This window comes from Aquila chrysaetos, chromosome 10, assembly GCF_900496995.4.
Source record: "Aquila chrysaetos chrysaetos chromosome 10, bAquChr1.4, whole genome shotgun sequence".
NCBI lineage: Eukaryota > Metazoa > Chordata > Aves > Accipitriformes > Accipitridae > Aquila > Aquila chrysaetos.
Genome location: NC_044013.1, coordinates 24,002,721 through 24,029,429, shown reverse-complemented (window position 1 = coordinate 24,029,429; position 26,709 = coordinate 24,002,721). Strand labels below are relative to the sequence as shown.

Below are 26,709 nucleotides of genomic sequence, written 5' to 3'. Positions count from 1 at the left end.
GCTTTTAAACAACACTTAAGAATTAACAAAAAGGATTCTAGCTCTTTCACAGGCATACAAAATTGAATTTATGGCTTCCAATTGGTTTATAATAATGTGACACCCAGTATCTTCTTTAGAACTATTTTTCTAAAAAGAAATTAGAATTTGAGAATTATATTGGCTAAAACTGGTGCATAGATCTGGCTGGAAAAGTTGCCCATGTACTAGAGGGCTGTATGACAACATTGAAAAATGCCTGATACTGTTTCTCTCTGGAATACTCTAGTATTCCTACAAAGAAGTCATGCTTATCTTAGCAAGCATATGAAGGTAAGAAAGCTGCTTTGCAAGAGACTTTGGGATACAAAGACATTTCTGGTCTGAAAAATGTTTTCTGACATCCAAATAGTGTTCTATCAAGAAAAGAATGCAAAGTGGGACTTCAGAACGTACACTGAAGATGTTCACAATGATTGTAAGTCTTAGTGTAAACAGCGATAAGAGAACTGCTCACAGCAGGAAGAAAAAGTGGCTACTACAAAAAATAGTTGAGTCCATTGCTACTTACACAACCAATTAAAAAGTGACTAGCTTACACAGAAGGAGGTATCACCCTAGAGACTTGACTAATGAACTAATAAATAAATGAAAACCCCACAACCCTCCTCATCATTCTGAAACAAGTTTTCCAAATGCTGGAAACTCCTGTACTCATGATACCTTGGAAAGGTTTATTACTTCATTTTGAGAGAAGTGGCTTTGCAGGAGCAGCAGAGCAAATGAGAAGATTCTTCTCAGAGTATTTCTGCCCTAACAGAACACTGAAATTATGAGTTCTCATTTCTACTGTAAGTTTACAACCTCAAAAGACCTGCCCAAAGGAAGCAGAAATAGAAGCATTAGCATGAAATATGGGCGAGTTCAATACCATAAAAACCTCTTTAGTACTTTAGTACAAATGCACTAGGACATTATGCTTTTTCTCCACTGACTTTGTAATAGCTGAGTTAGAACTACTTCATTGAAATGGCATTGAAAAGTGAAATTTTATGGAAGCTGCAACTTTTTTTTTCCCCAATATAGTAGCGGTTCTAAATATATCACCTTTCCTGTCAACCTCCTCATACTGTAGAATCTTGTTTTACTCTTGAATGACTATCCACTATTTATCATGATTCAAAAATACAACTGAAAACGTGCAGTAACTGAGATTAGCAGGTGGTAAGCATAAAACGGATGGAAGTGCTTTTTCTTGCCTACATATTTAAATAATAAAAGTCTTTCACTGCAGGATACTGACAAGGCTAAGAATATAAAAACTCCCATATAGACTCCAGTGATAATTCACTTGTCATCAACCTCCAGGCAGATTATGTAGTTGTCCACCATCCAGAGTGTAACATCCTAACTCAAGAGGCAAGAATATTATGGGAGTCAGACTCAAAAGCCTTGCTAAAGTCAAGGTAAGGACATCCACTACTCTTTGCTTCCCTCAAAGATGACAACTGGATTAGTCAAGCGTGGTTTACCCTTGGTAAATCTATAGTGACTGTTCCCAATCATCATCATTTTCTTTGCGCAGCAGCACTCCTAGAAGAGAAGCACAAGCAGCTAACTTCTCTCCCAAGACCCTCATCTTCATGAAGCCTGTTATGCAATTAATACAAGACAGACATTCCTCTGTTAAATTTTGTAGGAAATAGATTGCAAGTATAAAATTTATTTGGACAGTAATACATTCATTTGTGGCCACGGCAGCACAAACCATACATGTCCTTAAATAAGACCAAGAGAAATAAGAAAATGTTAAAAAGAAGAGCCCATATTTGCGCATTCCATAATTCTGGTAATTCTCAACCAGATAGTGAAATTCTATTACAAAGAATCTCAAAAGCCTCCTATCTCCCCTCCCCAAATTACCAGTATTTAAAGCTAACTAATTTCTAGAGAGTGTTTTGCCTATTAGTTCTACCTATTAGAGAATCTCGATGGTGTATTCCAGATGCAATCCTCAACAGCTAACTTTTGGCCAGCAGATCTGTGTTCTATGTTTGTTCCTCACTTGCACGTGTATTAGAACTTAAGAGTTGCAATTCCTATAATCACTAAGCCCCCATTTTTGCATATGCCTGGAAAATCAGTGGCCATTAAAAGGTAAGTCTGTTACATGAAGAGTTTATGAAACACCTCTGTTTGGAAAGGTCACAGACACAAACAAACAAAAAAAGGCACAAAACCTGCTTGCAGGACCCTTAACTCAAGGATTGTTTCCTGACCTCTACAATGCTTTTTATCGAGATGATTTTAAAGGATGAAAACAGTAAACTATATAAGAGAACAGCGGAATTTATCAGTATGGCAACTTAGATAAACGACAAGAGATGCAGTGCACGAGGGAAAATATTCTGTTTGATAATTAAAAAAAAATTAAAAAACCCCCAAAGTTTCACTTCACTTCTTCCATTATTTCTTTTCATGGCTAAATTCTTTTGTAATGTGGGCCATCTAGGGAGTGAAATGCAAAGAGAAGCCATCTAACTAATTAAGGTAACTGCTTTCTATAGCCTGTTCATCTTGGCTGTGACAGTTGAAACCTTTGGGCATTGATATAGATATTTAGAAAGGGGACAGTAGGGAAGGTATTTAAAAAACAGGAAAGATTTACTGCTAAAAGTGGACTCTCCATCCAAATAAAACAGCCCTCGAGAGATCCTTACCGGAGATCCAGACCAGCTTCTTTCCAAAGTATGTCCATCAAACGCAAAATCTGGAGCGTCAACATGTCCTGTCGGAGATCTATAACGAAAGGTTCAAACTGCTCCTTCAATTTCTCAGTGTGTTGTAGACAAATTTTCTGATGTTTATAAGGCCTTCAGAAAAAGGCATCTAAAAATACTAAAATACTAAAAATACTAAAATCATCAAGTCTAAAGGTTAAAGTGGGACTAAACATAATTATATCATCATGACTGATAATGCCTATACTTTGAAACCCAGTCAGAAGAAGATGCTTGATTTGTTGACCGATGTTAGAGTAAACCATGTTTATATGATGGCAATATACAGCGACACAGCTTAAGTGCAAGTATGGGAATGAAGAAGGAAAAATTTAAAATTTTTAGCATTGCTTACCATCACCATTTTTAAAGATGATCCCTACAAGATCTCCTCCAAACATTTTATTGTTGTATACTATCCATAGAGGCTTCATTTTAGAATCCATATATCTACACTTCTCAACACTAGAAGAAAATACAACAAAAGATTTAGTAAATAAGAGTAATTCAGCTGAAAAGGTCTAAACATTGTTCAAAACACAACGGAACACACAGACTTCCAGTTTGGAAGTACTCAGATGTTCTCTGCTTTCATTCTGCTACTATGCTATGAGTGCTTACCAAGTTATGAACATATCTGTTATAGATGGAATGTATTAGATACTGTAATTGGCATACACAGATCTAATGCTTAAATTAAACACCTGCATTTTCAGAGAAAGTAGTTTTCTTTAAATCCTTTCGCATCAATTTTTAGACTTTATATTTAAGTGCTGTTAAAAGTTTTAATGGCTTTTGTGTTTATAGTTATAAACAGAAGCCAAGAATGCAGTCTAATTTGCTTTCAGGCTTATATTTAAATATATTTAGCTATGGTAATGCACTGACTAAGAGAGTATTAAGTTTCATGGTGGATCACAAAAATCTTCTAACTCAACTGATACCTTAACCTTAGGAAGATTCCCAACAGACCTTCTCTCACTATAGAACATGTTCCCTATGACAGCATACCTGCTGAAAAATACAGCCAAAGGAAGTTAAAGCGCATATGTGTTTCTGCTTCACTGTTTCTGTGCAAAAGCTACATTTTATTCATTCATTCTTAACTTACTGTAGTTCTGAAAGTATAACAGAAGGATTCAGAGGAGACTGGAGGTCAGAAAGTGCTTCTCTGTAAGCATTTTGTTTCAAGCATGTATGCATTGCATCTTTTCCTTTTGCTTTGCTTTGCTTCATGGCATTCAGCTTAATTAGACTATTTAAAGTCTTCATTTTATTAAGGGCTTCCACCTGAAAGAGATATTTTATCTTTAAAAGTTATTGCTCTGATTTTACACATAATACAATGCAAAATACCATTTCAAAACAAAGTATTAAATAATTCTGTAACTTTTTAAAAATGGAAATAATAGATGGCAATTAAGGTGGCGTTCCTGAAAAAACACGAGAACAGCCTTTCCTAAGTCACTTGTGTCCCAGAAATCCCATTTTAGTAAATAACAAAGACATTGATGGGATGAAAGCTCCTAAGCTTCAAGTCACTTTTTAAAGCATGACTTAACATTTCCAAAAAAATGAATGAAGTATTTTAACATATGATATGTTCACACAAATTCCTTCTTCAAAATACAATTTTCGTCCACTAATTCAACAAAGCACATAACATAGATGCCTCTATCCATACTGAAGTCAACATAAATACTGAGTGCTTCACACCTCTAACAAAATCAACCATTACTTGAGATGAGCTATGGATGCAGATACTTCACTGTATGCATTCAGTTATTTGCGCGCAATACGATATGGCCACACGAGTACTTGCAGACAATTTTCACATACATAACTACACATACTTAACTTTTATAGTATAGAGTCTTAAGTGTTTGTTCATTAAAATTCTGCTGAAGTTAGGCATAGGGTAAATGCTCTAATCAGTTAAGGTGGTCCAAATCATAATAAGCAATACTGTTACCTTAAAAATGTGTAAAAATGCAAGGCAATTATTTGCAATCAATACAGGTGAGTTTAACCCTTTTTTCCCCTTCTTCTGCTTTGGAAAGTTTTCTACTGCTATGTAATTTCTAAGAAAACAACTAAACTAGTGATGTAAATGTACATAACACTAACAGAGAAAAGCCCTTCTGTAACAAACCTAGATAGCACATACAACAAAGATAATTTCTACACTGCATCTACATCTAAGCAACTTGTTAGCCGAATATAAAATAGTCATTACAACAATCAGCTGTATTTGCACTAGCCACAGTTAACATGCTCGGTAATACACATATTCTCTAGCAAACAGCATCAATTTAATAACTACAAAAGTTGATTTCCATACAAGGAAGCTTCAGTCGAACTTACAAGGTGCTGAGTCAAAACTTACCACACTTCTACAGACAGACTGAACCCTGTCAGGCAGGATGCTGTGGAAATTGTATGCAGTTTGATTATAAAACTGAGGCAATGGAGACCTGCCAGGTCAGCCATCTGTCAAAACCAAAAGCGCTCTGCTTTTCCACTATTCTAGGAGCTGTACAAACATCAGTGACAAGGGAACAAAATAGAACCTGTGTTGTACAAACAGGAACTTTTAAAAGTATTTCTACTTTGAATTTCTTCCGTGTTTGCACAGTTGGGAATTTTTTTGCCCCTTCTTTGATTGTACTGACATTTGTTTCCTGTGAAGTGCACAAAAACTTTACTGACCTTAGGTCTATTGCTTAAAGCATTTCACCACCTAATGTTTTTATGATTTTGACAATACTAACAAGCACACATGTGTAAGAGATGGTCTTTTCAATGTCCTGTGAACTGCAGTAATAAAGAGCACAACAGTACATTCCCGTTCCATATGCCTCTCAAAGCATTCTTTCAATGTAGACAGTATCAAAACTGTCAGAAATAACACTCATCAGACAAGGATCTACTGAGTAAGTCTTCGTGGCCTGATACAGCAAACACATTAATTCCAGAGAGAGATGATTTTTCAAAGATTTTTATGGTCGCAATTTAAATTAACTTGCTAAAACTGCATTAGAGACTTCAAACATGATTTGTGAGTGTCTCTTAATAATCTGCTGACACACTTATTAGCGTATTTAAAAGCAAACCTCTCACACTTATTAGGGTGTTTAAAAGCAAACATCTCTCTCTCCTTTTTTTTTTTTTTTTTTTTTTAAAATGGTACATCTATATTAACACTAAAATGAGTATTTGGTTTACTTCAACACCTCTATTTCCAGGAAATACTACATTATACTACAACTTCAGGGGGTTTTGCATCACCTTTTAACAAAAGCCAAAGCTGCAGGAAGTAGTCCTGGAGTCATCTAAAGTTTAGATAGAAAGGTAATAGTTTCTATTGAACAAGCTACCCTTACTGGGGAAAAAAGGTCACAAGTTTCAAGTGCACAGAAACCCTTCCTCACCTAATAATCCAGACAGCCTACTGTTCTACCCAGAACGTATGCATACTGCTGAAAGTATCTCACCCATGTCAGAAGACTGTAAAAACAGCTCCTGACCTCTGAGTCCCCAGAGCACTAGCTGCTTTCTGTGCCAGGGAGGTCTGCTCCATCATCCATCTATTTAGCCCTTTTATTTCTCTGTTTCACCCATGCTTCCTTCTCTTCCCTGCTCCCCAACAGATGGGCTTTGTCAAGGTAACCAATATGCCCCATAGGAGCAATGGAACAAGTATCTGAGTTACAAGCTAGGATAAGTCATGATTTAAAGGAGAAGGGAAGCCTATACCTGTTTAGCAAGCACTTTCATATGAGCAACACTTCCTCGGCAGTAAGCTTCAAGTATCAAACCAAACTGTACTGAAACGGCAGGTATGTGAACCTCTGACCTATAAGAAGAAAAGCTTCTCATCAGACCACAGCATTTACAGATTAGCATTCTTCAAGTCATTAAATGAAACAAAAAAACCAAACACCAAAACACCTCATGGTCATGTAGATAAAATAAAAAGCCAGATTTCTTAAGAAATAACAGAACACTTATGTGCTGAAGACTATGAGGACTGGCTGGTTTCAATGCATGCCACTTGTTTCAAGGTCTAGGACTGTTCTGGAGGCAGTAATGTCAAGAGGTAGCGATTGGATATTTGTTTTCAGGAACCCCTTTTATTCAAGAAAGTAGTACTGCTAAGTCATAGAAGATGATATTGACAATCAGGGCTGACGTTAAACCACGTGTTCTCAAATGTTTGTAAGGGCAAAGCCAAAATTTGCCTGAGGAGGAACACTTGGGAACAAACCACTGAACCTTATGCCAGAGCCAATTATCCTCCAAAACATTCTCATGTAGTACTTGCTCTTTTTATTTAGAAATATTAAAATAAACTGTACTTTGAAGACAGAATCAACCTATAATCCATTCTGCAAGGTTTCTGCCATTCACAGAACTGGTCATCTAAAGTAGCAACGACTCATAGAACTGCTTTTATTTTCTGTTATTCTCAACAATAATATAAATTTTTGCCAACTGTGAGGTATAAATATTGTACTTTTACTGCACGCACAGCCAAAACAAACACTAAAGTTATACACAAACTTAACTTATCAGACAGAGCTGAATGCAGTTTGGAATACTTTCACCAAACAATAGATTACAAACCACTGTAATATATTTTTAATTACAGGCTTGCTCTGATCTATAAATGCCAAAGGTAAAGAAACATAAAAAGGACTTGTACGGGACTACGATAATGGCTCATTTAGAAAAATCCTCAAGAAATCATATTTGAAATTCCAATCAGGCTCAACAGTTTCAGAAAGACACAAGGGAAAATCTCCTACCTTAGATGCCAAAACAACATCTGTCCTATTCTCCTATTAGCGAGTGCTCTCTCTAACAGAAATCTGGACAGCGCACAATCAAGAAAAGGTTCATATTTCAGGACTTGCACAAGTTGAAGAAGATACTGAGAGAGCTCTTCGTCACTAGAATGAGGTACATAAAAGCAGTTAGTAACAGAGTAACTAGATTAATGATATCCAGAAATTCAGATGCATATGAGAAATCCAGCGATGACAGATTTGTTTCAATAGCAAGAGTGTCCCTCAATTTTTCAGTCACATGGAGAAGGACAACAGTACACAGCTTTAGTGCAATTGCCAGACAGATCAATTCATCAGTAAGTTATACCTTTAGCAGAGTCTTAAGGCCCTCAACCCTGTAAGTAAAAAGCTGGTGCTCTGTCATGGGCTTTTACAAGATCAAGATCTCAGCCTCAGTGCTAGGTTAAGTATCTGGGACATTAGCTATTTCAAATTATTTCAGACTGGACATTGGCTCCCTCTGACCAGTCAACCTCTGACTGAGGAGCTGGACCTTTGGAACCACATAAAGAACCACTGTAACCTAGCAGTTAGATGCAGTGGGCACAGACAAGAACCGAGAGTAATTGCATATACCTATCAAAGTCACTCAGCTTACAAAGAAGGGGGAGGACAGTACTCATTCCACTGAAAGAAGTTCAACTAACATGTCTTAAAAAGTTACTGTCAGTTCATAGGTGTTAATTTATTAAGCTAAATGATCACCTACAAAGTGATCCATTTAGTAAAAATGTTTTGTTTGGGGTTTTGTTTGTTTGTTTGTTTTTAAATCATACCAACAAAATGAAAGTTTTTAGAGGATAAGTAAAAGTACATCATCTTTGAGAAACCAAACAGTGCCCAAATTACTCCTACTTCATAAGTGCAAATTTAAGTATTTAGCCACAATTCATAAACATACCTTTGAAAAGCCTCTATGTTAATTAACTACTGCAAGTAATATTCTGACATAATAAAAATAATTCCAATAATTTTCTGTAAAATCCTGTATTTCCCTCCCCCCAAAAAACCCTCTCACACTTGACAATTATGTTAGTCTAGAACAAATGTGAACATTCCTTGACTTTTTACATTTGAGTTTCTTTTCTCTTACAAAGGCCCTGCAAAAGATATAAGGAAAAGAGTAGAAATTCTTCTGTCCATCACCTGAAGACTTCAGAGATGCAAATACTGAATTCTTTCATTCTCTCCATCTTAGTCTGAAAAATTTCACTAACTTGGTAAAAACTTTCAATTATGCTGTGTTGTATTTATTTTCACATTTAGGTTACAGTTTTTACCAGCTACCTTCATCAGACTTTTTAAAGAAGTTGAAAATGGATTTCTGACACTCAGCTGAACATGATCTTGCTTCAGAGCCAGAACTAAGAATTCTGGAAATAATTCCAGATGTAACAATTCAGTATTATTAGTATAGTCCAGCAGCTAGATTGCTTGTTTGCATTTGAAAGAAGTCAAAACATTCTTTTTTTTTTCTTACCCCAAAAGTCTAGCCTTGACCATTAAAAAATTAATCATTAAACTATTCACCACAGAGAATTTAGAATTCAAGGACAGGAAATATGCAGTAATGCTGCAAATGATAATGTTATACAAATCTTGCCCTAGGTTACAGTGCAGAGCAAAATTATATGTGATAAAGGAAGAACTGCAGATATCAAAAGCTACTGTGAAGAACAAACAAACCAGTAATTCTCTGGTTTTTTTTATTATGTGCTGGAGCTTACATTTCTATTAAATGATATAGCGAATACCTGACAGAGTGTGAGGTGGCTAGATGGCAGTTTTTATAGTAATCGACTATTCTAATATTTTGTCCCTTTGTTATTAAAAAGTTCTCACGCTATCTTGCTCCCCCTTTGTCCAAGAAAGGGGTGAATACACAACTCTCTCTGGGACAAAGGTACATTGGTGTTCTCTTAGCAACATGGAAAATGATAATCATTGAATACAAGATGTCAGAATAAGACGGTTTTATTTGGTTGCCAATGTGCTTATCTAGAAATTAGACCACTTAATTTGGCCATCTATTCATGGCAGGCAGTGTGTTTAAATCTTTCCTCTTCGGTTTCTTTTTTTCCTATAAACAAACAGAATACAGCTTTTCACCCCAGAAATCCTTGCATGCTGAAATAATACAATATACTCACCTCATTTGTTTTAAACAACCCACTGCATATTCTCTGACATACTGGTCTGGATAATTGAAATCCAACAATTCTAATGCTTCTCTAGGCAGCAGCTTGGGCCATATCTGAAGGAGAGCCTGAAGCTGTTTTAAAAAGAAGACTATTAGGTTACAGGTAAAGTAACTATTTTAAGAAAACAGATAGGTATAACTGCCTATAAAAGCATTCACACTAACAGAAGGAGCTTACAGACTGGGGCGGGGGCGGGGGGGGGGGGGACAGGAAAGGAGAGAAATAATTCTGGGAAAATGGGCCCACTTCTGATTAAGTTTCTTACCCTTTAAAATTATCTATATTATTTTTTTGGCACCAGGTCTCATTTACACTTAGTCTGAAAAATCTGTTTCTTCACACACAGACACAATGCACAGTTGTTGTGGTTTAACCCCAGCCAGCAACTAAGCACCACGCAGCCGCTCACTCACTTCCCCTCCACCCACTGGGATGGGGGAGAAAATCGGGGAAAAAAAAAAGTAAAACTCATGGGTTGAGATAAGAACAATGTAATAGAACAGAAAAGAAGAAACTAATAATGATAGTAACACTAATAAAATTACAATAGTAACAATAAAAGGATTGGAATATGCAAGTGATGCACAACGCAATTGCTCACCACCCGCCAATCAACGACCAGTTAGTCCCCGAGCAGCAATCCCCCTGCCCCCACTCCCCCCAGTTTATATACCAGGCATGACATCCCATGGTATGGAATATCCCTTTGGCCAGTTTGGGTCAGCTGTCCTGGCTGCGACCCCTCCCAACTTCTTGTGCCCCTCCAGCCTTCTTGGTGGCTGGGCATCAGAAGCTGAAAAATCCTTGACCTCAGACTAAACATTACTTAACAACTGAAAACACCAGTGTTATCAACATTCCTCTCATACCAAACTCAAAAACATAGCACTGTACCAGCTACTAGGAAGAAAATTAACTCTATCCCAGCTGAAACCAGGACAACAGTAAACAAAAATTAGGTAACCCCAGATTTCTAAGTTTTAGAAAGAGTTTCAATAAAATTTAGATAATGTTTTGTAAATGCTTTCATAAATATAAACATCTTGGTAATGGTAAAGATTTTCCATTAAAAAAAAAATTAAAGAAGGTTTTTGTTGATAGAGATCTTTACCAAAAATATTTATCCAGCTTAACTGATGGAGCCTTTTCCCACATGCACTGTGAATAGTAATGAGCTTAAATTGCAAAAAGGATCATTCAGGTTAGGTATTTTTAAAAATGCCCAATACTGAAGACAATGATGTGCTGGAAAAAATTACAGAAAACACTAGTGTATCATTTTGGACTACCAAGAACAACATCATCTAGAGGTCTCCTAAAATAAACTGGGTTTATTGCATTTTAATGAAGCTATCCGCTAAGAGTATATTTTTAATAATATGTATATAGTTGTATGACTGTAACAGTACACTATTACTCAAAATAAATAAGGTTGAATGTGTAAATGCAGTGTATCAACAGCACAAGATTTTTCTTCTCCATATGAATGAGTCATAACTCATGATAAAAACACCCTTTCCTACAAATTAGATAATACAGGTATTTCATATTTAAATAGCAACTTATAAAATCTGAATTATTAGGAAGATGTTATTTTCCTCCTGATTTAGTAATCCTTTTACACCAACAGTGAAAAAAATCTCTACTCCTACTATATGTCATAGTTCAACTAAACGCTTCCAGTTCAAGTATGACAAACACGTATAAGTTCATAGTCTCAGCCTGCATTTAACAGGCATGCTCATAACACTATTTAAACACCTACGGGGCCAGATTCTGAACTGGTTCATCCATGCAGTTTTGTGAAATTCGCAAGGCAAGAAATGGGGACAGATCAATCACAATGCAAAGCCAGTGGCCATGCTACAATTCTAAAAGTGGAGGAAAGAATCAATTAAACTATTTTCATGGGCAAATACTGGTATGAAACATGCAAGGTTCATAATGATATAAAGTAAATTAAAGATGTGTTTAACTGTAGATGTCAGTCCCACAGAAATAAACATGCAAAAATCTATTCAATCCACAGCCCAGCAAGGGTCAACAACACCAGTCCTTACATCAAGAAGAACTACAGCCATCAACACTTGGAATATTTGTATTGAAATTCTGAAACAAATACTAACACTGAGCAGATACTTACTACCATAAAACAGATGTTCAAAGCGCAAGCAGCAGCTATGCTTGTCAGACACATAGTGAGAAACTTCAGAACAAATGTATCAGAACTTCTAGACAACCTACTTTAGATCTGGTGCAGAACCAACAAAAATATAGAAACATTTTGTTAATAATGAATGATCAAAATGAATGGAGAACCTGTAATACAGACTGAAAAGATGAGTCAAAGTGGCCTTACATGCCTCACATATCAGGCCATGAATTTCGGAAGTCATGGTCTACAGCATGTATATTACCCGAGAAGTTTATTTGAAGATACAGACTTCCTGACTTTGACTGCTGAAATTATTTCAGAGGTTATTACAATGAGAAAATGTTAAGTGATACGAGCTTAGAGGAAGAAAGATCTACATGATCTATGAAACAGCCAAGAAAATTCCCCAAACACCTACTGCTCTGTTCATGTTCTGCCTTGGAACTTCAATTAAGAGAGAAGTGCCGTCCAACTAGCTCCACATCCAGGTACGTTGCACACTTCTCAAAAGTGCAGGTGAAAGGATATCAGAAATACTTGTTGCATTTGGGCAAAAGAAACTTGCACCAAGAAATGCCCTCATCTGGTTTGGCAAGAGGGAGGTAACTCTGAAGAAGCTCCAAGTACATCTCATTTGTAAAGAAATTTTACATTTCAAAATATGTGTTTCAAGGTCTTAAAATTTCTCTGCAATATCAAACATGTTAAAATGCTGCACACATGAAATACTGCATACTTCTCTCACATGGTTTAACAGCTCCTGACAAGTTGTGAGAAAACGAGGAGCTTTGCTGTTGAGGAATTCTCAACAACAATCTAAAGGTTTAGAGAAAACTCAAATGTGGCCTTTATGTATCAAAAATTTTTCTATAAAGAAATAACCACAATTTCTTTCCTAACAAGACAAGTTTACTATAAGAGACAATACAATTAAGCACAGGCCAGTATTTTTATTCTGGTTATTTCAAGTATTTAATAAATTAGCTGTCCTTTCTCTAGTTCTCATTAATGATGGTGTCACTTCACTGAAAGCGGGTGGATTTTTTTTTTTCCTTAATAATGGCTAAATTCTGCTTCGAGAATAAATACTGCCTGTGAATTCTGCTAACAAGTTCTGCCACCCTACTATGCTGAGCAAGGACGTTATGGCAACAGTGAGGGCAAACACTTTCAGAATTCCTTCAGTGCAACTATTCTACTAAAATATTGCAATACAAGAGCTTGGGTGAAGTTTATATGGTAAGTAATACAAGAAAGTTGGAATAATCTGTTGTACATAACTTTATGGACCACTGAACTAATAGATTAAAGATGGTCTACAATCAAGTATAATACTCCATTTCTGAAAAACCTTACTACTTTTGAGCTGCATTAATAGCAAGAAAAATATATTTATTTAGTTCATTTTTCTTATAACAGCTGGTGTTTGGTTGTTTTGGGGGGTTTGGTTATTTTTTTGGTTGTGTGTTTGTTTGGGTTTTTTAAACTTTTTACCTTAAGAGTTCACTGAAATACTTACAGCTAAAAATAGGCATTTCAAAAACTTCTAGTACCACAGCATGCATGTTGTAGCAGCACAAATATTGCAACATACAGCTAGTACTATATATATATATTTAATTTTAATGAGAGGTAAATTATGAGTCCTGCTAATTTTGGAACTCAAAATTCATTAGGCTGTCTTGCCTTACCTGAAAAGGTAAGTCATTGGGAATACTCACATATCTATGTATTACAGAAATACTTGGCATGTTTAAGGATAAGATATCATTTTGCAGATATAATATTGGTTTTGGCAGCAAGAATAGTCTAATATAAACCACACTATTGTCTATCCATAAGCAAACATAAATACTATGTTCCTTCCAGAAAGTACACAGTAGCAAGCGAGATGACTTGTATTTTCAGCCATCTGTTTAAATAAAATGCTTTGTACATATTTTATAATATTCCCAAATTTAAAGGACTTTGAGCTGTCAGCTAATATCCATACTCCAAATAACTTCAAAATTCTGCTACCAAAGGCTGTATTTCAAAGGCCCTAGCAAGCAGTAAGAATGCCTTTTCCTTCACATATTTTAATGAGTAAACAAATACCTGCTTATATTTGATAGAATCATACAATGGTTTAGGTTGGAAGGGACCTTAAAAAACATCTAGTTCCAACCCCCCTGTCATGGGCAGGGACACCTTCCACTAGACCAGGTTGCTCAAAGCCCCATCCAACCTGGCCTTGGACACTTCCAGGGATGGGGCATCCACAACCTCTCTGGGCAACCTGTTCCAGTGCCTCACCACCCTCACAAGGAAGAATTTCTTCCTTACATCTTACCTAAATCTACCCTCTTTCAGATTAAAGCTATTACCCCTTGTCCTGTCACTACAGGTCTCGGTAAAAGGTTTCTCTCCGGCTTTCTTGTAGGCCCCCTTTAAGTACTGGAAGGCTGCTATAAGGTCTCCCCGGAGCCTTCCCTTCTCCAGGCTGAACAACCCCAACTCTCTCAGCCTATCCTCATAGTGGAGGTGCTCCAGCCCCCGATCATCTTTGTGGCCCTCCTCTGGACTCGTTCCCACAGGTCCATGTCCTTCTTATGTTGGGGGCCCCACACCTGAATACAGTACTCCATGTGGGGTCTCACAAGAGCAGAGTAGAGGTGGAGAATCACCTCCCTCAACCTGCTGGTCACACCGCTTTTGATGCAGCCCAGGACACGGTTGGCTTTCTGGGCTGCAAGGGCACATTGCCGGGTTGAGCTCATCAACCAACACCCCCAAGTCCTTCCCTTCAGGTCTGCTCTCAATCCACTCATCGCCCAGCCTGTATTTGTGCTTGGGATTGCCCCAGCCCATGTGCAGGACCTTGCACTTGGCCTTGCTGAACTTCATGAGGTTCGCACAGGCCCACCTCTCAAGGCTGTCAAGGTCACTCTGGATGGCATCCCTTCTTTCCAGCATATCGACTGCACCACACAGCTTGGTGTTGTCAGCAAACTTGCTGAGGGTGCACTCAATCCCACTGTCCACGTCGCCAACAAAGACATTAAACAGTGCCAGTCCCAATACTGATCCCTGAGGAACTCCACTCGTCATTGGCCTCAGATATCAAGCTGTTAACTGCAACTCTGAGTGCAGCCATCCAGCCAATTCCTTATCCACCCAGTGGTCCATCCATCAAATCCATGTTTTTCCAATTTAGAGACAAGGAAGTTGTGCGGGACAGCATCAGATGCTTTGCACAAGTCCAGGTAGATGATATCTGTTGCTCCTCCCTTACCCACCAACACTGTAACCCTGTCGTAGAAGGCCACCAAATTTGTCAGGCACGATTTGCCCTTAGTGAAGCCATGATGGCTGGCACCAATCACCTCCTCATTTTCCATGTACCCTAGCATAGTTTCCAGGAGGATCTGCTCCATGATCTTGCCGGGCACAGAGGTGAGACTGACTGGCCTGTAGTTCCCGGGTCTTGCTTTTTTCCCTTTTTAAAAATGGGGCTTATGTTTCACCTTTTCCAGTCAGTAGGAACTTCCCCGGGCTGCCATGACTTCTTGAACATGATGGATAGTGGCTTAGCCACTTCATCCGCCAGTTCCCTCAGGACCCACAGATGCATCTCATCAGGTCCCATGGACTTGTGCACCTTCAGGTTCCTTAGATGGTCTCAAACCTGATCTTCTCCTACAGTGGGCGGTTCTTCATTCTCCCAGTCCCTGCCTTTGCCTTCTGTGACTTGGGCAGTGTGTGGCTGGAGTACTTGCCGGTGAAGACTGAGGCAAAAAAGTCGTTGAGTACCTCAGCCTTCTCCATGCCCTGGGTAATCAGGGCTCATTTCCTTCTGGAGAGGGCCCACGTTTTCCCTCATCTTCCTTTTATCACCGGCATATCTATAGAAGCTTTTCTTGTTGCCCTTGACGTTCCTGGCCAGAATTATTTCTAGCAGGGCTTTGGCTTTCCTAACCTGATCCCTGGCTGCTCAGACAATTTATCTGTATTCCTCTCAGGCTACCTGTCCTTGCTTCCACCCTCTGTAGGCTTCCTTTTTGTGTCTGAGTTTGTCCAGGAGCTTCTTGTTCATCCACACAGGCCTCCTGGCATTTTTGCCTAACTTCCTCTTTGTTGGGATGCATCATTCCTGAGCTTGGAGGAGGTGATCCTTGACTATTAACCAGCTTTCTTAGGCCCCTCTTCCCTCCAGGGCTGTATCCCATGGTACTCTACCAATACAGTTTGTACTTCCAGATAACTTTTAATAATGAACAATAAATTCAGAAGCACATAACAGAATTACTTAGGAACAAAGGATTCTTGCACATGAAAGAACACCAGTGAGCAAGGAATGTGTGGGTGCTACACTTTGTTAGTGTAGTGTTAATGGCACAAACAATGAGCTAGGATGAAATTCCATTTATTTTTATAAGTTCACAGAACATATACATCTAGCTGGTAGGAAGGATACAATAGAAAATAAACTCTATCCTGGAGGCGAACCAAGATTCTGACTGACTGGATAATCACAAAAATCAGATGATGGATAGATGGAAGTTGAGTTTTCATGCAGTGGTTTCCTTTTCTTCCAAGAACACCTAGCTTGTAACAGGCAAAGGTCAGAATACTGAGCTAGAATAGAAATTTATACTATCAATCATAATCCTTCACAGCAAATGCTTTTTAGCTTAAAGTTTTTTAAAAATAAAAACAAAAATTTTAATTTAAAAAATGAGACTCGTGGAAAGACATATATATATTATCTCAGTGTAACAGTCTGCACGAAGTTGAGCATCATTTAAATGTGCAATTCCATCAGGATAAGCAGATGAACAAAACAGCCTCTGGGTTCACCCCTTAGAGTGAGTACTGTGCTTGTTAACACTGGCCAGACTTTTATGGTTTTGCCCAACTTGCCCTGTACACACACAGACTAAAAAGTTTCAATACAAATCCAGGAATCTGTTATTTTATTACTTTTAAGTCAGTCTGTCAAGCAGGAATGGTGCCACTATAAACTCAGATAATTTTTCCTATATCAAAGTTCCACCTATTCCCAAAAAGCATCACAAGAGTTGGATTCTGTTTGGGTAAATACAGAAACAGGGAGGTACACCAACTTCTTTACAGTATAGTGGAATAACCTTGCACATCTATACAGCAAACAAATGATACAGTTTTACTGAAAATGTAATCTTGTAGCACAGCAGCAGTCTTCAAGTTCTGAATTACTTACAGTTACTTTAAAGAGACCCTACTTGGTCAAACAGTCAAGATGATGAGAACGAAGTATTTTGTACCACTAGTGGGTATCATATCTCTTCAAACAATCATGTGTCTGCCTCAATGAAGTTTAATTACCCAGTCTGAGATGTGGATTTTTATAGTCTTTGAGCAGTTTAACAATTTCTATAAGAAGCTTTATTTCATATCTTGATTTACAAACTTAAAACTTCTTTAAGTTTAAAATGTATAAATAAATAATCGCTGTACTTTTCTCATCATTCAGAGGCCCTCTGAAATGCATTTTGGGTGGTTTTTTAAGATAATAAGTTCTTCCTTATGCGTCCAGGCCACAGAAGGTAAACAATGAACTTTGGTTTATAGAATAGTACCATTTCAAAATGACTATACTTGGGAAAGAAAGCCTATTTACTCATGATTTGGCTCCAGGATTTTTCCCCACCATCGTTATCTTTTCCCTTACCTGAGCAACATCTTCAAGTTTGTTCCATTTTAAAGAAAGCAGCAGTTTAGGCAATGATTGTGGAAAATTTTCACGACAGTCATATCGCAAAGTCCAAATAAGATCCATTTCATTTTCACAGAGTTGAGATAAAGGATCTCTTTCCATTATTTCTTTTAGCACAATATAAAACTTCTTACCACCTCGACCCTAGAAAATGAGAAATGTATAATGTTTTGATATATTCAGTAAGATTTTTATATTTTAGCTCAAATACTAGAAACCCTACACCAAGAAGAACGTAAGATAAAACTCATGAAACACAGGAGAATGACTCCTATGACTTTCTTTCAGATTTCAGATTTCTTGAGCTATAAGAACTGTAAATAATAGATTCAAAATTCAGTGTACAAAAGTTTCTGAAAAAGTAACTAAACTTTAGAGTTAATGACACTAGATGGCAATATTTCTATTTTCCAACTCTAACATGGAGAACTTTCATTTAGAATGCATATACTTTCTCCTTTTGTTTTTCAAGTGAGCAAATTTAATAGAAATATTGGGGGGGGGGGGGGGGTGTTAATTAAAAGCCAAAAAATACTTTTCCAACAATAAACAAAGGGAAGTACATTTGCCAAGTATACAAACACATTTTTTTGTCTTCTAATCCAGACTTCCCCTTTCCAGACATTTTCCTCCATTTTATATCTCTGAAACATTAACATTAGTACTGAATCTGTAAATCATTTTGTATGAGTGAGTCTTCACACTGGCTCAGTTAATACCTTCTGTCCCAGCCATGCCCTTATGTAAACTACAAGGGCAGAAATTAAAGCAACGATACCAGCAACAATAGCATTCCAGAAATTAATGGGAGACAAAAGAAACTGCTGCTTCTGGATAAGGAGGTAGTAGTTGAAGGGAATAAATTAGTTTCAATACATATTTTGAAAAACAATATGGCAAGCATTAAATACCAAAGCCAACTTTATATCCACAAAGCTGAAGAAGTTTCTACATAATTTTAAGAGGTAGGCAAAAGGTCTTTACGTTAATAATAAAAAAAAAAACAATGAAAAGTACAGAGGAAATGGTAGGCAAAATCAATTAGAATTCGTAGCAGAAATAAACAGCTCTCATCAAATAACATTCTGCACAGGTTTCCCCCCTGACGGGAGGAGGGGGAGAAGAAGTATCTGCTGCACACAGAATTTAAGTTTAGCTCCTTCTAGAAATAAGTGCCTGAGCCTTGTATTGTGCTGAAATGTTTTAAGTAAACATTTGCATGTAAAAATACCACCTAAGCATAAATTCTTTAGGAGTGAATAGACTTTAAAAAGCTAGTTGAATTGCAATGCTTGTTGAGTAAAACTAAGTACATACTCTGTTTCTGTATCAAAATAAGTAAACAGTCTTGACAATATGGTGATTCTTGTATCTGAAAGTGTTAATCTTTCAAATTAGAAGTTACAATACTGCCAAGTTGGCATGCTGCTATTTAAGATTTCCAATTATTTGTACATTAAGTTGTTTGCACCCAAAGTTGCAGTGAGTTTTTAGGCACTTGGTATTGTAACTGACACGTTTTTCAATTAACTGCTTTATTCTTATATAAAATACAGTTGTTATTACTGTTGATCTGACTGTGCTTTCACCATCTTAAATTGCTATCTTCTGTATTTTTGTATATAATACAAAGAAAGTGCCTCCAGATTTTGGTGATCTTTTCAAAATTTGTCAAGTTAGAACTATCCAATTCCTCAAGAAGAGCATATATTCATTAAGAAACATCTTACAGATCAATGACCATTTTTGAGGGAGCTTATCTGGAAACATCTGACAATCAAGCAAATCATCATACTTGATAAAACTGAGCAATTTTCTAGCAGTATTTTATGCAGCCTAGGAATGTTTTCCAGATCTAATGTAAATCTTAGCTGTGTTCCAAATCCACAGAGTGTATAAAGCAATTGTGCTTTTTGACAAAAAACAGCCAAGAAGTCCAAAACATATTGGGAAAAGTAGATATATACCTGAATTTTAAGGCAGTTCAAAGTGAATTACATAAGAAAACAGAGCCAGCAGAACTGTTGTTACTTGAGCAGTTGACTTAGTTATTTCTACATTGATGTAGAAGTTAAAAACCAAAAACCCCAGAAAAATAATTTTAAAATAGTCTTTAGCAGATGCTTACCGCCATTGCAGCATTGTCACTGCTTCTTGCAATCTCAGCTGCCTTTTCAAGTATCTACAAAAAGATGTTTTTAAATACATTAGATTTAAAAACAAATCTGACTGCATTGAAAGAACAAATACTATAGAAATTAAGCAGATAAGGAAACACTGCTATCTTTTAGATAATTACAACACTATTATTTTGTATGTACAGTGGTATAACATGGACTTCTATGCTGTGTCCCTTTTCTAATCTGCAGCACTATGGAGATCAGGAATAGGAGTGTTTATGATTACCTCCATTTTCTTCTTCACTACTCCTGGGCTAAATAGTCTTCCCTATCATGTCTTGTTTTCCGTTTCCATTTGCATTTCCTACTTATTTTTCAGTACAGCAAACCAACTCAGCTCTACATTATCCTTTGTTTTCTCATCTGCTGTTTGAGGGTGCTTCTCCCATGAGTCATACCTGCTACCCACAGATCCACACTTCTAGCCCTCTATTTCAGTGTGAATCCACAAACTTAGTCCTTTCACCACCCTCTCAGATCGCCCATATGATCTCAATTAGCATTTCCAGTTACTTCTCTAAACCTAGGATCTTCCCTTCTGTAACATCATGAACAACCAGCTTCCAACAAGAACTCATTTAATGATAAAGTGAATATTCCACCAACAAGCTCTCAGCACCAGATACAGCAACCCTCAGGAAAAAGGACTGCTACTTGTGTTAACGGCAAGGGAACATTTCCCCAGAAGCCCAGCTCTGAGTTACGCTTGCTCTTTTTTTTTTTTTGGCCTTCTGAACATTTTACTTCGTTTTTGAAGTTCATGTAATAAATTGTGATGGGTAGTTAAGTGTAGATGTAAATACAGTTCTTCAAACTATATTCTGCACACTACTGCAACCAACAGAGGTGTTAAAATGGTGACTGCCTAAGCTAATTAGACCAGCTGGTCAGGTGGGTATATCTACAGTTGTTCCTCAAAGCAGCAGCATCTGACAATTCATAAAATGAAATATCAATTAAGAAAGAAGTCTAAGGAGCTAGACCATCTCCTTTCCCTCAGAGGTCTGCCTCTACCATCACCCAGGAATATAATACCACCCCCAGACACAGATTCAGCAAGACTTGCATTGTCTTTACTCAGGCAATATGCAAAACAAAAAAGGCAGCTAAAATTCTTAAAAACGTATACTAACTTGTTTTTTTTCTTTCTCTGTATGAAATGCTTATCAATATGATGTATTACACCTGCTACTTGGCTACAAAGCTTGTTTACATACTATGCATGAAAACATGCATTAACAAAACCGCACTGTCCTAAATCCTATGCTTAATGCTTGCCTCCCTGTGCTTTTTAGAGTTACTCTGTTTGCAAATAAACTTTGAAAGTTTCTGCAAGTCCAGCTTTGTTCAACTGAACTATGAGCCCCTCAGTGTGCCAGCAGCACTGATCATTAACCAGCCCAATATATGGCTCCTGCATTAGACAACAGTTTTCTTATCAATTGTCAAGGCACTTAGCTCACTCAGCCCCAAACAGCCGTTCACTGCAAGTACACTGACACTATGATCGAAAAGATTAATCTATTTTTGCACATTATGTTTCTTAAAATAAAGATTTGGCATCTGATTCTCCATCTTCTTGGCAGAAACAAGCAACAACATGGGGAAAATGAGAATCAGCCATGTACCAAGCAAGTCTCATCTAGACAACAGATTCTCAGCTGATATAATTCACGCAGCTACAACATTACTCCTGATTCAACAGGACCTTTACCAAGGGAATCTTTCAGAGACTGGGTATCTTACTCTCTTTTCCGAGGGAGAAATTTCAATATACCCACAGAAATTGAATGAATTATCAAAGAGTTTAGAGCTCCATTTTCCCAGTGATACTGCAAAAAAGTTTCTTAACTCTAGGGAATTGCAAAAGTTACTTGGGGAAAAAAAAAAAAAAAAAACCAAGAACTGTTTTAAAAAAAAAAAAAAGCAGCACATTTTGTAGTGTTTCCTCAAAGTTGAATGCTTTCAATGAATGTTTCATTACCAGCTCTGCAATCTAAAGACGCTCTGAGATTTTCCTCTATATGATACACAGGATTTCTCAGGTGCAGTTCAAGGGAGCAAAGCCACAAAATAAAAAAAGCCAGCAGCCAAACAAAAGTTACAAAGGATGGTAAAGACCATCAGACACTACCTTAATGGCAATACATCATGTGACTTAGTAAAATCTTTTGTCTGTATTCATCCCAGCATTTTAACATACTGAAAACTTGGTATTGCACATACAAATAAAAGGAACAGTAGAGCTAGAAAAAATACGCTATTACTTAAGAAACATACTTTTATGTAACATGTCTGTAATATGCACATAAAAGCAGCTCTTTCTTTAGAAATTAAATACATATAGTGTAATGAGCAAAAAGTTAAAGCATTACATATAAAATAACAAAAAATATAAATAACAAAACTGAATAAAATATGTCCGGTATGAAGAGTAAACTTATCAACCATCATTAAGAAGGCAATTAGTACTGTTTTAGCTCTTGAGGCATTTCCACTGCTGTTTTAATACAAGAATTAGTACTGCGCCAATGAGGGGGGAAAAAACCCCACCAACTAAACACCCCCCCTTCCCCCCCAAATCAAAACAAAAACCCCTATCTTGTTATTTGATTTCATTTTGATGAACCTTAAACCCAAAATCTCTCTTTGGTCAAGCTGATAAAGCTTGGTGGTTTCTGTCTTTTTGTTCGTGCCCATCAAAGATGCAAAACCCTTATTAAAAAAAAAAAAAAAAAAAAAAAAAAAAAAAAAAAAAGGCAATTTTCTCCAAGTGGTTATTAACTTTCCCCAAAACAAAATTCAGACTAATATATGTATGAGTTAAACCTTTGTTTTTTCAAGGCATCACTAGCTGTCTGTTTTAACCCTTATTTTATTACTTGTTTCCTGGTCTTAGCTTTATTTGCTGGTTTGTGAACAACTCGCTACCTAGCATTCACACTACAGACATTACCACGTCTATTCCAAATATACATTTCCTTTCTAGACAGACATTCTTATTCATATCTGTAGAAAACTGCAGGGCAACTTAAGTGGATTTAGTTCAAGAGCAAACCTTGAGAAATCCCTTTTCATACAGTATTAAGAGTCTACTTATCCTTAAAAGGATTTTAGCTCATAGAAGAAATAAGTGTCCCAGAGAGTAGGTAACATACATTTGTACAAAGAAATAACAGATCTTTATAGATCACAGGCAAGCACAGTTTGAAGGTTTCCAGAATGGCAGATAAGTTTAGCTTTTTGTAAGATCATTGATATGGGAAACTGATTATACTTCTGACCCTCCAGAGACTATGTACAGAGTATTTTTAAAAGTATACATCTTCAAAATACTATCTGAAGACCCTGAAGTCAGAGCACTAGCACTCTCATGCAGTGCAAGTTTAAAAAACTGCAGTATGTTAACTAAAAGGCAGGAAGTGGGGAATTCAGTGGAAAAGGCAGTGTTGAAAGGAAAGAAGAAAAAGCTACTTACACATAGGCATTAATGACTGCTCTTTATGTCATACCTTACCTTATCAAAGGGAGGGTAATTAATAGGCTGTTTTGAATATTCTTGAAATTTAACGTGCAAAGCTGTTGCATTTTCAGTGTAAGGGTTAGTCTGGACGGTTCCCATTGGATTCAACATTTCTTCAAGTTCATCTGAAACATTAGACAGAGCAATTAATATTATAGGCCATGCATGCATTAAAGTTTAAAAAATCTAAAAGGGAAAGATGCAATAAGAAATTGCTTACTGTATACAATAGACAGAAGTATGTTTTGCTGCACAGCACTTTTACTACAATGCACTGCATTTCCTGCATAAACTACCCATACCCCCTACATTCACAAAAATTGGATTACCACCCAACGAGAAACTGGTTTTCTCTTTCCAAAAAACATAGCAATCAACGGAAGCTGAGATATCCCTATACTGAACCAAATCCCAGTAAGATCTGCATCTTCTGTAAATCAGTATACACACTGCCTCTGTATCAAACAGTACGAAAAAAAAGAAGAGAGTTTTAAGCCAGATATCTTTCAGTACTACAGCCAAGTGGATAAAGGGTTTCTTAGGATGGAATGAAGAGTGACATGGAGATTTCAGACACACTTACTAATCAATCTGAATGTCAGGAAAGGGAGACTTAAAAAAAAATTACTAATTCACATTTTTTGCTGATGCAAATATTGTCACATACAATATAGCTTATCTATTTAGTTTAGGATGCATAGCACAGGGAACCAAATGAAACCTAAACTGCATCTTAAAACCAGGTAAAACTAGATATAAACATGCATGTGTTTTTATGTGGTTTTCCTTCCATAACAGATAAAACTTTTAGAATACTACTTCCAAGCAGACTCTTGCCCTTCCTCTTTCCCGATGCACAATACTTTCAGGAAAGGGATTAAGACATTGTATGTTTATCCACATAAAAAAATACAAGTAGTAAAGAGATTATGACAGGAGAATTGGACACACATACAGTAAATATTCTACTATTTGATACTACTCTTCGTTAGTCTCATAAGTATTTAAAGTCCAAATCTTAAAAGTTAAACTTTACCAGGAAATGATGACCAGCTGTGCAGTACCAGTTCTCCATTCTTCAACTGTCCTTTATAATCAAATACCATGGTATTTACCCAGGCTACAGGATAATGCTGTAAAAGGAAAGATTTTTTACACAGAAACTAAGATGCCAGTGAACATTACTATGCAGCAAGGACTACAGTATAACTGAAATTGAGAGGGTAGTTTGTTGGTTTTGTTTTTTTTTTTAAATGGTGATATCTTTCAGAAAAGCAGTTAAACATATGCATAGTTTTCAGTATGAACTCCAGTACCACTGAGGACAATAAGACTTAATTTTAAGCATGCCACTCTGCCAGTGTAAAAATACATTTCCCTGAATGTGAGCCCAGATGCTAATTTTTTCATCTTTTCCCAGTCACAACTCATCTAGAGTTCAGAAGAAAACTGACCTTTTAAAATACGATTCTTTAAACAGCCATTTGCCAACTGACTTACAACTAAAATTTTCATGCATTTTTCAGTGTCTGGGAAGTATGAAAAGTTTTTTTGTACCAATATGTGCAATTCTTAATACATATGACCCTTTTAATTTTTTTTTTTAATTTTGCATTCTTGAACACTAAAGTGAGGACAATGAAAGATTTCTGAATACTCATTTCAATATAATTCAGAAGAATTCAAGAAAAAGACATTAAATAATTACCACTTTTCCTGCTTTCCTAATGGTTTGGTATTTGGAAGGATTCATTGCCTTGGTTGACTTTTTAGTTTTCATCTTATCCATCACAGCATAAACTGCAAAGCAGAGCCTTGCCATTCTTGGTAGATCACAGACATTTATTTCAAACTCCAGTACTTCATTCCAAATGTGGTCACTTCTCCCAGATATTTCTGTGCTTACAATAGTTTTACAAAGGAGCTCTGTACCATGGAAAAGACCAGCCCTAACATGAACCTGCAATAAAGAAATGAGAAATGTTAAGCTTGTCATAGAACCTACAGAATTCCGCATAGAACATTATACAGAACATACATATATGCATTTCATCAATATTTCTATTTTAACAGAAACACTAATTTTGAGGTTTTTAAAATGAACCAAACAATTCTTGAGAACAAATTCTTTTTACTTTCCTATTCATGTTCCTAGCCAAATCAAAATATATTTGTTTAAATAACATTGGCTACTAATTTTGTTTAAATCATGTTGGCTACCAGTTTTTTCAGTACTGAATTACTTATATTACCACACATAACTAATAACAACAAAAACTTATCTATACTAACAAATACAATATATGGATATACAAATGCTTCTAAGTTAACATACCTAACACAGAAGGAAATTGTAGGAAACAAACAACTAAGCAGAATGAAAAAGGTAGGTAGTTTTCTGAATACAGACTCAAATCTCCAGGTAGTACCAATTTGTGCCTCTAACTGAAAAAAGTTCTGGGTTTTTTCAGCTTAAGAAAAAATTCATTTTTTACTTAAACTGTTTATAGAAATGTACAGAGGGAACACTGCTGACCCTGACATCAGAAATCACCTGTAATAGTAATAATAATAACATACATAATTCCCAGGAATTCTGTTTTGTCTTTAGCACCCAGAAACCAACAAAACTAGCTAGCCTGAACAATAAAAATAATAAACAGGAAAGGAGAAGGGCAAGAAGAGAAAGAAGCTGGAGTTACTGGCACTGAAATTAAACAAATTACAGGTCAATGCTAAGATGTGGCTCATTTCCGCATTTCTGTTCAGTAACATTTGTATACAGAAAACACAGAAATGTTTCCAAGTATCCATAGTCTTGGACAGTTTCAACAAGAGTGACAAGGAGGTCTTTATTTTTGTTGTCTAAGCAAACAACAGAAAAAGAAATATGTCAACTTCTTTCAGGTGACCTTCCAAAATATCATTCTTTTTTTAAAAAAAAAAAAAAAAAAAAAGGAGGAGAGAGGAAAGCAGAGAAAGAAAGAACTACAAATGTAATCCTTCGGTCAACACTAAAAAGAAGTTCTCAGTGTTACGGTTAAATAAGTAAATGGTTAACTGATGTTTCAGGTTCTCTATGCTCATCAAACAATCTTCCCAACATTCCCTTTAAGCTATTATATTATTTCTGAGCACTGTAAGGGAAAGGCAGAGATGTTTAAAATTTTCTACAGGTTTTGGATAAAAAAAATAATTCACCTTTGAATTCCCAACTGACATAAATAAGATCCGTTCGGGGAGAGAGCCTATCTTCCCCTCCTTTAAAGAAACAACAGTGTGATCAACACTGAAGCAGTGCCAA

The 26,709-nt window shown here is 36.6% G+C and overlaps 1 protein-coding gene across 12 annotated transcripts in view; it reads right to left on the bottom strand.

Annotated features, from left to right (window-relative positions):
- PIK3CB (phosphatidylinositol-4,5-bisphosphate 3-kinase catalytic subunit beta) overlaps positions 1 to 26,709 on the bottom strand; it is a 117,180-nt gene that overhangs the window by 10,233 nt on the left and 80,238 nt on the right. For all 12 annotated transcript variants that reach the window (XM_041127036.1, XM_030028245.1, XM_030028246.1 and 9 more), the window contains 11 exons: positions 25,114 to 25,365; positions 24,442 to 24,538; positions 23,400 to 23,530; positions 19,831 to 19,884; positions 17,658 to 17,846; positions 9,760 to 9,881; positions 7,568 to 7,711; positions 6,516 to 6,615; positions 3,871 to 4,049; positions 3,115 to 3,224; positions 2,700 to 2,778 (listed from right to left, as the gene is read on the bottom strand). In XM_041127036.1, coding sequence (XP_040982970.1) covers positions 2,700 to 2,778; positions 3,115 to 3,224; positions 3,871 to 4,049; positions 6,516 to 6,615; positions 7,568 to 7,711; positions 9,760 to 9,881; positions 17,658 to 17,846; positions 19,831 to 19,884; positions 23,400 to 23,530; positions 24,442 to 24,538; positions 25,114 to 25,365 — 1,457 coding nt within the window. The remainder of the gene's footprint in view (positions 1 to 2,699; positions 2,779 to 3,114; positions 3,225 to 3,870; positions 4,050 to 6,515; positions 6,616 to 7,567; positions 7,712 to 9,759; positions 9,882 to 17,657; positions 17,847 to 19,830; positions 19,885 to 23,399; positions 23,531 to 24,441; positions 24,539 to 25,113; positions 25,366 to 26,709) is intronic.